General features: G+C 42.6%; 1 protein-coding gene across 1 annotated transcript; it reads left to right on the top strand.

The window, feature by feature from the left end:
• The first annotated feature begins 6,424 nt into the window (after window positions 1-6,424).
• Window positions 6,425-14,228, top strand: LOC117270503 (keratin, type II cytoskeletal cochleal-like). The gene is made up of 9 exons (XM_033648142.2): window positions 6,425-7,016; window positions 9,076-9,284; window positions 9,408-9,468; window positions 9,595-9,690; window positions 11,239-11,403; window positions 11,498-11,623; window positions 11,779-11,999; window positions 12,976-13,034; window positions 13,207-14,228. Exons 1-9 carry the CDS (start codon window positions 6,525-6,527, stop codon window positions 13,440-13,442), a joined length of 1,665 nt encoding a protein of 554 aa, XP_033504033.2. The 5' UTR covers window positions 6,425-6,524; the 3' UTR covers window positions 13,443-14,228.
• The last annotated feature ends 1,019 nt before the right edge of the window (window positions 14,229-15,247 follow it).

The raw sequence follows: 15,247 nt of genomic DNA on the forward strand, positions 1-15,247 counted from the left end.
ACTGCTCCTCTTGATTCACGGCTGTTAATGTACCAACTGTTGTAGTGCAGTAGCTCTTAGCTGCTCGCGGTGATGTTGTTAAAGTTAATGTTTTATTATGGGGTCTCTGATTTGCCATCTGGACTGTATGGCAGCGCAGAAATTAGTATGGTTACAGCAGTGCCACTTTCTATGCCTATCAACATCTTTGGGTGGAGAAGATAATTCAAGGCTGCTTTATTTTCATCCTTTTTTTTCTTACCAGGCGATAAGGTAAAAAACGAATTATCACAATTCAGATAAACACATCTGGGAGAAGTCACTCTGCAGTTTAAATTAAGAAGCAACACATGATGTGTTGAAGGTGCAAGCCAGAAGTAAAAAAGCAGTTCAGGATGACTTTTTGGAACTTGTTGCAAACGTTACTTGCTGCCTCCTCATAAGCCACACCCAGTTTGTTAAACACAGCCACGGAGCAATCAGACACCAAGGAGAGGAGTCATCCATTGATACGGGGTTGCTGTTATAGTTTACCGGTGCCCAGCGCCATCAGGGGGAAACGCATCAGGTGAACAATGGAAGTTAAGGCAGCAAAAGTCCGCATGGGGCAGGAGAGAGGGTTGGTGAATAGGTCCAACAAACACTGACCTTCACCCAGGAAACGGTGTCCACGTCCCGTAAGATTATAAAGCCAAACCCTGTTCGTTTATCCTAAACCCAACCACTTGTTTTTGTTGTTGAAGGGCAAAAAACTTCAATTGGCGGAGTTGTACTGACGTAGTGCTTTTATTTTGAAAGAGACTGTATGTTGATGGTAAATTTCCTGTGAAAACAGAAGTGTATTCTGAAAGAAGACAATGCATGTAACATGCTGAAGTTGACACGGCGTCCCAGAACGTCAACAACCAACACACCCAGGGTACCTTTCACGTTGTATCTGGACGTGGAAAATCCATGACCAAACATCGTTATGTGACAAGGTCGGAGTGAGAATGTGTTGCCAAACCAAATCCACTTTGGCCCCCATAAGTCTACGGCTGGCCCTGTCTGGACACCTGTACATGTATAGAGGTATATCTGGCCACTGTGTTGGGTCATTGATCTGCTTGGACAGGGGAAGACTGACAGGACATGACGGTGATCAACCTTAAGGTATCATGATTGCTCAGGTTCAGACAATGTCAGAAAATAATCATTAGACATGTCTACAAAATAAAAAAACTTGTAATCCAGGGCGTCCAGTAGCTCAGGGGGTACAGCAGGTGTCCCATGGATAATCCCCTGGGACCCTGTGTCCTCAAATAAGGACATCTAATTTTTGATTTCCTGGACCTTACACTTCATTCTGCTTAACTTAGGCCTGTTGTCCTTGTTCTTGGACACTTGTTTGTGCCATCTAGTGGTAGTAAGGCCACAATACACTAATCCATGTAAAAACAAGATGGCTGCCATATCTGCCAAGTCAGTCTGCATTCGATCCCAAGACAAAGTGACCAAGGTCCAAAACCTGATCACATTTTATGGTTGAAACTTGTTTATTTATGCTTAATAATAGTTGTAGTTTGATATAACAAGTTAAGACACTGTTTATTAGTAAGTGCTACGGATCCCAAATAGCTAGGAGAAATAAAACATGCATGCCAAACAACAACATGGGTGCGATTCAGCCCTTTGCCGCACGTCATCCCCCTTCTCTCTCCCCTTTTCACACTTAACGTACTGTTCTGGCAACAAAAGTATGTGGTTAGCTTTAGGAAAAAAGAACAGGGTTTGGCTTTGTAATCTTACAGGACGCGAACACCGCTCTCCTGAGTGAAAGTTGTTGTTGGACCCATTCACCACCCCTCCCACCCACCCCCACTCGGACTTTCGTCACCCTAACTTTCGTGCACGTCCCTCCATGTTTCCTCTTGATGCCACCGAGCTCCATTAAACTATAATGGCAACCAGCCGTAATCATGCCGACATTAAAGGAATACTCCGCAGTTTGGGAGTTATGCCCTTACTCTATCATTTTCATATTGAGACAACATGATCAATATCTTTTTTGTGTCTGTACGTCCAGTGGCTGGGTCTCAGCGGTTAGCATTGCGGCTTAGCTTAGTGAATACAATTGAAGTCTATAGGGGGTCAGTAGCCTACTCTGTAAAAGCGAACAAAAAAACATTACAGAAACCTTGAAGCTGGTATTTCTACACGTGCATTTAAAATAAACATGTTTTAACATTAATTAGAAAAAACGAGAGTCCTTTTTAGTTGTTTTAGAAGAAGTTTGATACACAGAACTATAGGTCACAGGTCCACCTCAAAACGCTGGTCTGCAGCTCACATCCTGCAGGCTATGGTGCAATTCAACCACTCCCCAAACTTAAAGCTGGATAAGGTTTTATTACCATCATCTGTCAATACCATGTATCAGCTAAGGCCTATCAAAAACCAAAAACATAATCTTACCAAAAAAAGTATAATCCAAGCACATGTCTAATTGCATTGACATCTATGATCTTTGGTTTTCTATCCCTCCCAAAAGGGGCGCAGCATTTTGCAACAAACCAGTATATGCCCTACTGTACTAAGTCAGCAGTTTGCTTATTCGAAAATATCAAGGAAGTAGGTGTTTAATAATGTACGGCTGTATCGCTATACAGGCCTGCCCATTTTAAACTATTTAAATACAGTCATGAAAGTGGTGTAAAATATTGCAGGAAAGTAATGGAAAAGTTTTGAAAGTTCATTAGTAATAATGTGTGGGAACCCTGGAGTGAGAACATGTCTTACATACTGTTGTTACAGTTTGTAAAAAAGTAATTGTTAGGTGCAGCTCTGAAGGTGTGGTACACCATGCATGCCTAAATACCTGTACTTGTCGTAGCCAAGACAAACAGTACAACAGTTTGTAATTTTCTCCACAGAACAGTACTGGAGGTCGCTGTAAGTCTGATGGCAGACAGAAGTATCAAATTACAACATTATATGATACAAACGTGCCCTAATTGGCACATGAAAAAGCATGTATTGCACGTCAGAATCAATTCATCCTCATATAATTACTCTGCCTTCTCAGCATGCCAAGTTTCAAGAGAGTAAACTCCCATCTCAAGGTTGGTTCTCACAGAGGAAACAAGCTTGTGAACATTCCACTTCATGTGCTGACTAGAAAGTTTGAAATATCGCGTGTCATATCATGTGAGATCAAATACAATCCTGGACCAGATTTGTGGGTGCCACCTTCTTTAAGGAAAGGTTACAAGCTTTTGTTTCATAATCCAGTGTCATTCGGTGTGAAGTTATGATGTGCTGTAAACTGAGATTGTCAGTTTTGCTGAAAAGGTTAAAAATGTCGTAGAACGAGGCCCTCACTGTGACACATCAGTATTGTTTTTGCAGCACGGATTTCTCCTCATATAGCTACCGTATATGCAGACAAAATCTGTACATTCATGTTTTACAGTGTCTCTATAAAGATAATCATGTTATTTACAATTCTACATTAAATGCTATGTGCTTCAAGTTGTGGATACCAAAATCTCTTGTGCAGCAGTGCAGAAGTCTTGCAGAACAGCGCTGACATGACACTTGTTCAAGGCTTCCATGTTCGATGTGGTAGCCATGAGATCAGTTATTATCATTCACTAAATCTCAACACATTCTCACTGCGACCTCGTCACATACCGACGTTTGGTCATGGACTTTCCACGTCCACATATGACGTACAAGGTACCCTGGGTGCAATGGTTGTTGACATTCTGGGACGCTGTGTCAACTTCAGCCTGTTACATGCATTGTCTGTTTTCAAAATACACTTCTGTTTTCACAGGAAATTTAAAGTTTACATACAGTCTCTTTCAAAATAAATGCACTACAGTAAGTAAAATACCACGAATTGACATTTATTTGCCTTGAACCAGAAATGCATGTGGTTGGGTTTAGAAAAAAAGGACAGGGTTTGGCTTTATAATCTTATAGAACTTATAGGACCTATCCACCACCACTCCTGACTGCCACACTCAGACTTTTGGTGCCCTTACTTTTGTTCGCGCTTTCCTATTACACCACCGGGCGCCATTAAACTGTAATGGTGACCGGCCACGTATCCAACGTTAAAGGACGGCTTTTTCATCAGTGTCTGACGCTGCTAGTCGTTGCCCAAGTGCCAGATTTCAACGACTTCGGAGTGAGACCGAGTTGTACGTTTTGGTGAAGTGTTGGAGCTGCTGTCAAATGTGTCTTGTCTCAGGTCCACGTCAAAACAGTGGTCTGCAGCTCACATCCTGCAGGCTATGGTGCAATTCAACCACTCCCCAGACTTAAAGCTGGATAAGGTTTTATTACCATCGAGGATCACCGTCATGTCTGTTACTATAAACGTGCTGCAGCTCAGAAATGATGCCAATTAAAAAACACACATGAAAAAACAAGACAAACACATCAATAGAAACATGGTGCAAAAACAAAAAGATGTGCTGCAGAAAGCCAGGACAAAAGCATTAACAGCAAACATGCTGCAAATACAGAAATGATGCAAAGTTGAAAACACGCCATCCCTAAAAACAAATGCTGCAGAAGACGCAGCATATCCAGTAAACACAGCAGAACTTCTACAGGCCTCCAGGGGGAACGTTCAGTGGAGCTTGATTTTTTTACCTGAGAAAAACAAGACAATGGATGTATAAAGAGAACTGGATACAGCGTTGAGGGCAGGCCCCCACTCAAGTTGCTCCGTGGCGCAGGAAGCCATAAAAGATTCATTTCCGTAGTATGAAATTACCTGGATCTTCCACATTGTGGGGCCCATAGAGCGAGAACACTAAAGGTTCACGGCAGCTGATTGCAGTCAAGCAGCTAACTTGAAGGGAACCAGTGAAGGAAAGCAGGGAAACTTTGGTGATATTCAACCAGCTGTGTGTCATCACTGTGTGTGCAAATGAACAGTGTTTGGCTTCCCCCAGAGCTCCCTGTCAAACCCTGTTTATCTGCGCCCTCTGCGATGATGCATAGCAAGTTCAAAATCAAAGTTTCCCTTTATTTTTGTCGTCTTCTGTCTCCATCAGCAGTAATGTGATTCTCTTACTCTGTGATCTGCAGGCTAGAAAACTCTCTTATCTCTCATCTTATAAACCTGTTTACAGTGCTGAGTGAGTTTCTTTCTGAAATCACTTTTTTGTTTTTCCCAAAAAAAAATTAACGTGAAAATAATTTATTATATTTCTACAAGGAGTGCAGTTAGTGCCAGCATGGGCTCAGTGCTAGCTCTGACAGCTTGACGGACCGTCACAAAGGGGCGGGGCTTAGCAAAGGGTTAATCAGCATCGTTTCTGAAGCTGTGACCAAAGGCATTACAGTAATCAGAGCAAAGCATGCCAAGTGCTCCATAGTCATCAAAATGTAACAAATGTAAAGAGTTTGTGTGTAGAGTAGATGGCCGTGTTGCACACTCAGTTCATGGTTTGGAGATTGTTGTGTATGACATAAATCTACAGTGGTAACCTCCCCTCCCAATTAACTGACACAAACCAGACCTGCCAGGTCTGAAAACACCCTTACTGTTCTCAGCGCCAGCTGACACATACGGGCCTGCCACGACACTGTAACTCCATAAGCAGCCCCAGGACAGCTTCATTGAGAAAGGGGGGTGGCATGCGGCAAACGACTGTGGGTTGGAATCGTACCTGCGGCAGTTGTGGCAAGGAAACAGCTACTGGACGCCCCAAACGCTCCCAGATTACATTCACCAAACCTGCTCTTTTAAATGCCCCATATGTTCTGTTCTTTGCTGCAGATATTCAAAACTCTATTCTCTCTGTCTGTTTAACGTGGTCCTGCTTATTGGCAAATGTACCTGACAGACTTTGACACAGTTATGAGCACAACACAACTAATTTTGGGTTGTGTCCACTTTTGGTGAAACGCCTGTAAGCATATAGAGGAAACTTTAACGTCTTTAGGAATCTCTGCCAAAATGCTTACGTGCAATGTATTTACATGCATACGTTTAAACATGTGCAGGGTCAACTTTACAACAGCTGCTCAGGATGTGTTTTGCAAATCCAGTGAGGTTTTACCAAGTTAATCTTTAGTTCTAAATGTAGCAAATATTTATCCATCTTGCAAGATGATGAAATTGGTAGATCAATGGGTGTTCAGGTCCTCACCCATACCCTGCCACTCCTCCAACCACCCACACCTCTCAGAAATTTTAATCAAGTAAAAATGTCTTTGCCAGCATGCCTTTCCTCCCCTCCCACCCCTGGCTCCGGTGCCACTCCTCTGCCAGCACCTGGGTGTGTCAAGCCGCGATCACTTTACAGGGGTGGCACTGTTACCTGTCTGACAGGCTGAGGTGCTCCAAGCCAATCTACCTGCCTGCAGAGGAGGTGGAGCTCACGGGAACCTCCTCCTCAGTCAAAGGCAGATAAAAATCCCTCACGGACAGGGAGAAGATACTTAGAGGGACTCTCCTCTTAGTGCACTCTTCTGCTCTGCCAAAGCTCTCTCTGCTCCTTTTCTCTGTTAATCCTTCTCTTTCAGAGGAAACAAAACTAACCATGAATCGTAGATTAGGAGGAGGAAGTTATATGAGTGTTAGCAGCACCAGCAGTGGTTTTGCTGGTGGTGGTGGCGGCGGTGGTGGTAGTCGCCAATATGCAAGATCTCTCCAGCTGTCCTCCAGTGGACCTAGAATGTCATCTGCCTCGATGATGTTACCTTATGGTGGTCAGGTTTTTTACGGCAGGGGTCAGGGCAGTGGTGGTTATAGCGGTGGTGGCGGTAGTTACAGCCGTGTTTCTCTCATTGGATCTAGTATTGGTGGCGGAGGTGGCGGAGGTGGCGGAGGTGGAAGTATGCGATTCTCAGGAGGTATGGGTGGTATGGGTGGTATGGGTGGTATGGGTGGGCAAATCACGAATGTAACAGTCAACCAGAACCTACTGGCCCCCGTGCCCATTAATATCGACCCCACCATCCAGACTGTCAGAACCCAAGAGAAAGAACAGATCAAGACTCTAAACAACCGCTTCGCACAGCTCATTGACCGGGTGAGTAGCTCTTTTCTATATTCTCATGTCCCACACCATCTCAGTGTGTGAGTGCTATTTATGTAAGAGCTGTGATGTCATTAAACAATAGATGTTGATATGAATGACCTGGGGAACAAACAATATCGGGAAGAGATAGAAGATACAGTGCAGACAGTAGAGTTTGTTGGTGTGTGCAAGCGTGAATGGCTGCAACAGACCTGCTTGGGCACTGTCTTTGAAACTGTAGGCTATATTTGCAAAACTCTGCACACTTACCACAAAACAGCACAGCAGCAAAACATTATGCTTTTTTAAATTCCTGCAAAACTGTTCAAACTCATTTAAAAACAGTCATTTTTGCATGAACACTTGTGGCTTTTGCCTTTTCTGTGTGCGCAGGCTGCAATGAAGGTGTCACACATGTAGTAAACACACATACACACAGGTATCTAAATGTGTAAAGTGTGGATGTGAATTCCAAACACAGCACACTATCAATACAAATGACTTCAAATTTCTTCTCTCAAAATATTCTAACAACCAAAAACGAATGTGCAGCATGAGAAAAGAAAAACATCTATGTTAGGAAAAGGCTTAATCTCGCCTTTGTTGTGGGTCTGGCCAGAAGACTTCATCCACACCACTCTGTCCAGATGTTTACCTGTTGCCTTTTAATAGTGCACAAGCTCAGATTTGTGAGTGAACACATTATCTAAGTGGGTTTTCATGTGCCAGTGTGGAAAGGCAATTAGCAAAGTACTGGAGCAAAGCAGAGACCAGTGTTTAGAGTTATGAGATGTGTAAACTGAGTGTGAAGCAGCAAGTTGTGCAATAAGCAGAGTGTAAAGCGAAGAACATCCATTCAGTTTGACACACTTGGTAAATGCACTGGCTACAAGTGTGACTGGTTTCAGAGCAGGCTGCTCTCACTTGTTATGATCCATCTACGTCGACTGTGAGGGCAGCTTGTTCCGATCCATACTTATATTTATTGCAAGGCAGTGCCCTCTAGTGGCTGTAGTAATCATTACAGGGAGGTGGAGGTTGACTGACTTTGTTTTAAAGGCCACAAAGTCCGTGTAATATATAGACAAGTGTATCAAGACTTGACTTTGAGAGGGCGTGGCAACTGTTAATCATTTTTTAATTTCAGTCAGAAACCAATTCCACCAATACACCGCCTGATTTAGTTGTCAGTCGGGACACAGCAGGCTAACAATCAATATTCGTAAGGTTGTTATTGTAAAAATAATGTTGTAGCCTAAGGTTTGCAACTGACCCTTTGCTAAGTCCCACCCCTTGAACGCAGACTGGCCAATCACAGCGTAGCATCAGCCAGCTCCGATGAGGGGTTCAACAGCAACACGGTTGTGCTCCATAAACTCTCATGCAATCGATTCAGATTTCCTTCGTTTTCAGTCTGGTTTTATGGATTTTGAGCTCAACACTGTGCCTATCAATTCTTCTTCTTCTTCTTCTTCTTCTTCTTCTCAATATTATTATTACAAGCAAAGTTTGATACATTTTCTTGCTGTGGCCTTTATAAAATGAGCAGTGGTGAAAGTTCCTAAGATGTTATGATCAAGGGGCTGATAAGCTGACAGCGTTAGCTAGCATAGCATAGCTAGCTAGCTGATAAGTTGTCTACTTCAGTTTTAAACATGCAAGTGCAAACCCAAGGCTAACATTATTTCTACGATAACGGTCTAACAAATATTGACTGTTAGCTTTGGTTGAATTGAATTAAGCATGAAGTAATAACGTTAAAATCTGCAGAGCAATAAAAATCCCAGCGTGTGAGATGAATTCCCCCCTTACAATATTTTATTCACTGAATTAAAAACTGATGGACAACTGCATCAGGCGTCGTGTTGGTGGAATACGCACAAGTTAATAATCACCGATGCTGACGAGCACATAGATGATGAAAGATGTGGACTATTTCTAGTCTTTAATGTTGTCCTATTATTTAATTAATTACATGATCAGATTAATGTGGTTTTGTAGTCATATTCAAAAGAATACCATGCCCCAACTGAGACTGGATCAAAGCATGACGAATGATTTTCTCTTTTAGGTCCGCTTCCTGGAGCAGCAGAACAAAATGCTGGAGACCAAGTGGAGCCTAATGCAGGATCAAACCACCACCCGCTCCAACATTGACGCCATGTTTGAGGCCTACATCAGCAACCTGCGCAGGCAGCTGGACGGGCTCGGCAATGAGAAGGTGAAGCTGGAGGGAGAGCTGAAGAACATGCAGGGAATGGTGGAGGACTTCAAGAAGAAGTGAGTTAATATGAGCACAGGAAACCAAGCGTGTCACATCTTTGAACACAAAAGCTACAGATCCAGTCGTTGATGACCACAGTCATTTTCCATCATCTAATTCTTCAACTGTTTGTGTGTCAGGTACGAAGATGAAATCAACAAGCGTGCTGCTGCAGAGAATGATTTTGTGCTCCTGAAGAAGGTGAGAGTTTATCTGCAGTTAGAGAGCTTGTCACTCCACCATGTCAAGAACAAAAGTGGAATGAGTTATTGTTTTTTCCTCTGACCTCTTGGCAATGCGGACCATTTCCTTCGTCTCTACTCACAGGATGTAGATGCGGCCTACATGACCAAGATTGAGCTGGAAGCCAAGGCTGATGCCCTCCAGGATGAGATTAACTTCCTCAGAACTGTCTATGAGGCGGTAAGAATAATGAGCCACTCCTCATTCCTATCAAAAAGGCTTCTTTGCTCTCATTTCTAGGGAAACACTTCTGAAATGATCCAACAGTAAAGGGGGAATCACTCTTCCACTTCTCCCCTTCCCTACCATCGACTCATTTTTGTCTTTTTTAGGGGTCTTTAGGGGGCGATAGCAGGATAACAGTGTATGCCACATAGAAGTGGTATACATCATCTGGAAGCTGGAAACCTGAAGGCTAATTTGAGCTCAGCACTGTGTTTCAGTAGTGTTTTTATGCTGCTGTGCCAGCAATAGCTCTGACTAGAGACATTATGTTTTCGTGCTGTTCGTGCGTACTTACGTCTCATTCTCATTAACGCGTTATCTCAAGAATGCCGTGAGAGAATTATTTCAAATTTGGCACAAACACTTGGGCTCAGCAATGAACTGATTAGATTTTGATGGTAAAAAGTCAGAATTCGCTGTGGTCACTGTGACCTGGTCCACCCTATTCTCGTGAACCCAATAACCCAGGCCCAAACATCTTCTTGGACTCAACAATGAAGTGATAAGATTTTGGCGGTCAATGGTCAAGGTCACTGGGACCTTGTCAACGTCAAGAGGGCCTTGAGGGAATTTCCTCAAACATCCACTTTGACTTAAGGATGATCAGATAAGGTTTCGACAGTCAATGGTCACTGTGATCTCACAAAACACGTCAAAACTAAAGGATATGCTAGTTATGAAAAAATGTCACAACAACATCCGTATTTGAAGCATTGTCAATTGCCAAAGTTACAAATGAGTCTGGACAGACATGGATGTAAAGTGCAACTTGACTGGTTTGTGGAAGTGTACAACCTTGAGGTGGTAATTCAAGTTCTTGTCATGCATTTTCAGGCTTTATACCATTTGTTACACAGATTCGGTGCTAAATGTAAGCATTTTTGACCACTCGAGAACTAATAAAAAAATGACCAGACTCCCTCCAAAAAAACACATTGAGACACCAAGACCATAGAAAAATCTGTGCTGTAATTTGATATCAAAAACTTTCAAAGATTTCTATAGAATTGCATTTGCATCATCGACAATTGGATGGCAAGCACTTCAGTTCTGGAAACATCTGAAAAACCCCATTATTGTCAATATACCTATGAAAGCCATCCATCCTCTGAATGCTCGACGTCTCTACTTTGTAGCTACAAAGAGACTAGCATAAAGTGGGCTGGTCAGTAAAGGGGAAAGTTAAATGGACCCCTGTGCATATCGCATTGCCAGGTTACGCCTTGTCAAAATATAGCCTTAATTTGGAGTGTTGTTTAACCCTCTTCCCGACAAGAATACATGACACGGTTGGTACCAATGGATTCCTCAGGTCTTCTAGTTTAGTCTTTACCTTTAAAACTGAACACACGGCAGCCTCTGAAAGACTGTTGGCCGAGGACACCAGCGTCCCTAGGAGGGTGGAAGAGGGCAAAGATTCAGTATAAGAATAGTTACTGTAACACCTTTACTCTTTAACTCTTTCAGTTTCATTTTTAAAAATGACATATCTCTCTTGTGCAGGAACTGGCTGAGCTCCAGGGACAGATCAAGGACACCTCAGTCATTTTGTCGATAGACAACAGCCGAAACCTGGACATGAGCGCCATTGTGGCTGAGGTCAAGGCTCAGTATCAGGAGATGGCAGACCGCAGCCGTGCCGAGACTGAGGAATGGTACACACAGAAGGTAGGCAGGAAGAGAAATCAATCTCACCAACAACTCCAATATGAAGGTCTACCAAAATCTGCAATAAGAATGATTTTTTATCCCATTCCTTCAGTATGCGGCTATGGAAGCCAGTGCAGGTCAGGCTGGAGATGACCTTCGCAGCACCAAGAGTGAGATTGCTGATCTTACCCGCATGATTAACCGCCTTCAGAGTGAGATTGAGGCAGTCAAGGGACAGGTAAGCTCACAGTTACATTTATCTGTACACAAGTAGTGTGTGTATAATATCAGTTACACTGGTAGATTTCTTAAAAACCAGGTGCTGAACATGTAGAAGGCGTTTTAATAACAAATACCACTTCTGAAGCCTCTGCTAAATTTACAAACTCTCAGCGTGCCAACCTGGAGGCCCAGATCGCTGAGGCTGAGGAGCGCGGTGAGCTGGCTGTGAAAGACGCCAAGGCCCGCATTAGGGACCTGGAAGAGGCTCTGCAGAAAGCCAAACAGGACATGGCCCGCCAGGTCCGCGAGTACCAGGAGCTCATGAACGTCAAGCTGGCTCTGGACATTGAGATTGCCACCTACAGGAAGCTTCTGGAGGGAGAGGAAGACAGGTAAAAGCTTAGTTACTTTGGGTTCACATGACATTTAATCTTCTGAAACACTAGTCAGATGTCATTTAAAAACAACCGCAGCTGACCAGAGTGCTGAACAGGCATAAAATAGCAAAACAGACGAATACAGAATCAAATTGCAGCACAACAGAAGATTAAATAAATTCAGGTGTCAAGCTCAAATCAATTGTACACCAAAGAGAAGAGGTGGACCATCAGCAGTGGCTTAAATGTTCCTGTAGTTGGAGCAGTTTTTACTTGAATTGCTAAGTTGTTCTAGACTTCAGGGGCAGCCACCACAAAGGCTTGACCACCACTGTTTTTGTGCCTACCTCTGGGAACGTCTGATCAGTCGACCTCAGTGCTCTAACCTGAGAATGAAGATACAAAAGTTTTGCTACATAAGCAGGCACCAGCCATTTAAAAAGAAGCAATAAAAACTTAAAATCAATTCTAAAATGGACAATAAGCCAATGGAGGTGGGCCAGTACTGGTGTTTTATGATCCTGTTCTCTATTTCTCGATCGACACCCATATTCAAAAAATTACAGTAGTCAAGTCGAGAGGTGATAAAAGCATCAATAGCTCTCTTGAGATCTTTGGGTGAGAGATTGTCCTTTACTTTGGCTAAAAGTCGTAACTGGAAAAAGCTAGTTTTGATCACTGAACTAATTTATCGAATGTGAAAGAGCTGTCAAAAATCACACAAAGATATTTAACAAGAGGTCGACTGTGAGATGCTAAAGGACTGAGAAAACCAACGGAGTCATCCAACAGGTTGGGTCGTCCCAACTTAATCTTATTTCCTTTAAGATTAAGAAAGTGTAAATTCATCCATGTTCTGCTGTATAAACATTTCAGCAAAGGCTGCAGAGAATCTTCATGTTTTCATAGGCACCAAGGGATTGCATTGCATCACATTGTACATGTTGCCACATCAGCAGCTAAAATTGCTCATCTGTGTACCTTTTTGCAGAATTGCCGGTGGTGGTGCACAGGCAACCGTTTTCATTCAGAGCCAAAGCAGCGGCTTCAGTACGTATTGACATAAATCTGTGCAATTTAAGTGTTTTCTACGCACGTTCTTGAAAATATAAAAGATGAACATGAGAGAACCTTCAGTGAAGCTATCTGTTTGGTTTATAAGTTTTGATGGAAAGTCAGAATCCTGCCATTGCATTTAAAAACATCTTTTTCTCATCACCAGGTGGTGGTGGAGGCGGAGGCGGAGGCGGAGGCGGAGGCGGCGGCTATGGCGGCTATGGCGGCTATGGCGGTGGCGGCGGCTATGGCGGTGGCGGCAGCTATGTCAGTGGCGGCTATGGCGGTGGCGGCAGCGGCAGCAGCCTAAGACTCAGCACTGGTGGAAGTGGTGGTGGTGGCGGCACAGTCATCACAAGATCAACCACCAGCAGCAGCAGCAGGTCTTCCCGCAACTTTTAAAAACAACAGTTGTCCTTTTCTCCATTCTCCTTTTTCCCTCATTTTGGTCTCCTCCTCTTATCCCTCCCCTCTGCCTGACAACCACTAAAAGCTTCCCCCATCACTTCTCTCCCTGGAGACACATCAGCCTCAGAAACATTAGCCTTTAACCATTTTCAGCGAGCAGATCCATATAATGGTACGGCTCTCTTTGGGCATTTAGTTATTGTGTTGCTGCTCCCTTTTTGGCACCGCATACCTACAGAGAGTCAGAGATTACATCAAAATACAAGTAGAGGCAGAGAAGTTATTAGATCAGAAACAAAGAGCAGCAGAGATATGAGTCACTCCTCTCTTCCTTTGATCAGTCAGACTGGCTGTCTTTTGCCTGCTGGATCTGCCGTCATGCAGACAAGTGGATAGCCGACTTGTAGTGTCATGACAGAAAGTCCTTACATGGCAACAGTCGTTGCACACAAAATGCCGATAGCAGTTCTCAGATTAGTTCAGAAGGAGGAGCGAATGTTGTGGTTGGTTTTGAATTTATAAAGCAAACACGGCATCCTTTCTGCAACGTCTCCTCTGTTGTCTGTCATTCTGTTGTGCATTTTGACATCATCAAAGGAACATGTACCACTGTCCTGAATTTTGGGATCCTCTTTTTCTTCTCCTGCTCTGAGAGAAAATGGTGTTTTGATCCTGCTTTACTTCCATTTCCACACTGAATAAAAAAATAAACCGGGGCAATCAGATTTTTTGTGAATTTGTACCACCGAAACATCTGGAATAAATCTGATCTCATATTCATTTTTCTGGCAGTTCTGTGTCTTCTTATTGATTAGTATTGTTTTTTTGTATTGAACTTTTAAACAGTGCAAATGATTTGAGCAATATAATAATAAACTTGGTCCTGGCTGCACCACTGGCGTTCCAATAATGACAATAAAGCCCACCATTGAGTGTAAAATTACATTTATACAACAACAGAATAAAAGCCTTTTTGCCAGTGTTATCTGACTAATAACTGGAAAACACTCACGTCAATAGACTCGTATGTAATGAAACCTCGCTCACAAATTGAGTTTACTAACTAGAGTTTAAAGATCAGATCAGTTCAAATCAGATCTGATCATTTTCATCACAGATAATAGTTTTTTAAATAGGCATAAAAGTTGCTTTATTTATTGTTCATTAGAAAACTACAGAACAGCCTCAGATCAAGAACTATTTATTTTCAGAACAAGTTTTGCACAGACTACATGTTTCAGAATCAACATAATTGTTCTTTATATTGATTTGTTTTTACTTAAAAAAAAAATATTTCATAATCACAAGGCTTTTTTTCACGACCTATTGTTTTAAATTATCATGAAAACTTAGACACAGTCTCTTCACTCTGACTACACATGCTCCCAAACAAAAGCAGATCACTAATTATTACGCAGAATGAGATTATCAGAGCTCATCAGAGGTGGAATAAGAAGTCATTCTGAAACAATAATAATTAGCCACATGCTTCTGTAAAGGCCTTTTGGAGCAATGTGCGTTTGTCGTTAAGGATAGCGTAAAAATGTAGGTGTTAAAAAAGCCCAGTGATCACACACATAAAAAACATTGCAGTGTTTAAATTTATTTTTTTAAAACTTAATTAGTCTATTGGGTTTTAAGAGCAAAGTGTTGTCGTTTTTATTTTTGAAGCGTAGATACAAAGTCCAGGAGTAAAAAGCTAATGTTGGGTTATAATCTAACTACACCACGGCTGCACGACTTCAACGACGACACTCAGTAAACTCACTTAGCCACTAGTTAGCGACAGCCTTTCAGGA

Source organism: Epinephelus lanceolatus, chromosome 13 (genome assembly GCF_041903045.1).
Source record: "Epinephelus lanceolatus isolate andai-2023 chromosome 13, ASM4190304v1, whole genome shotgun sequence".
Taxonomy (NCBI): domain Eukaryota; kingdom Metazoa; phylum Chordata; class Actinopteri; order Perciformes; family Serranidae; genus Epinephelus; species Epinephelus lanceolatus.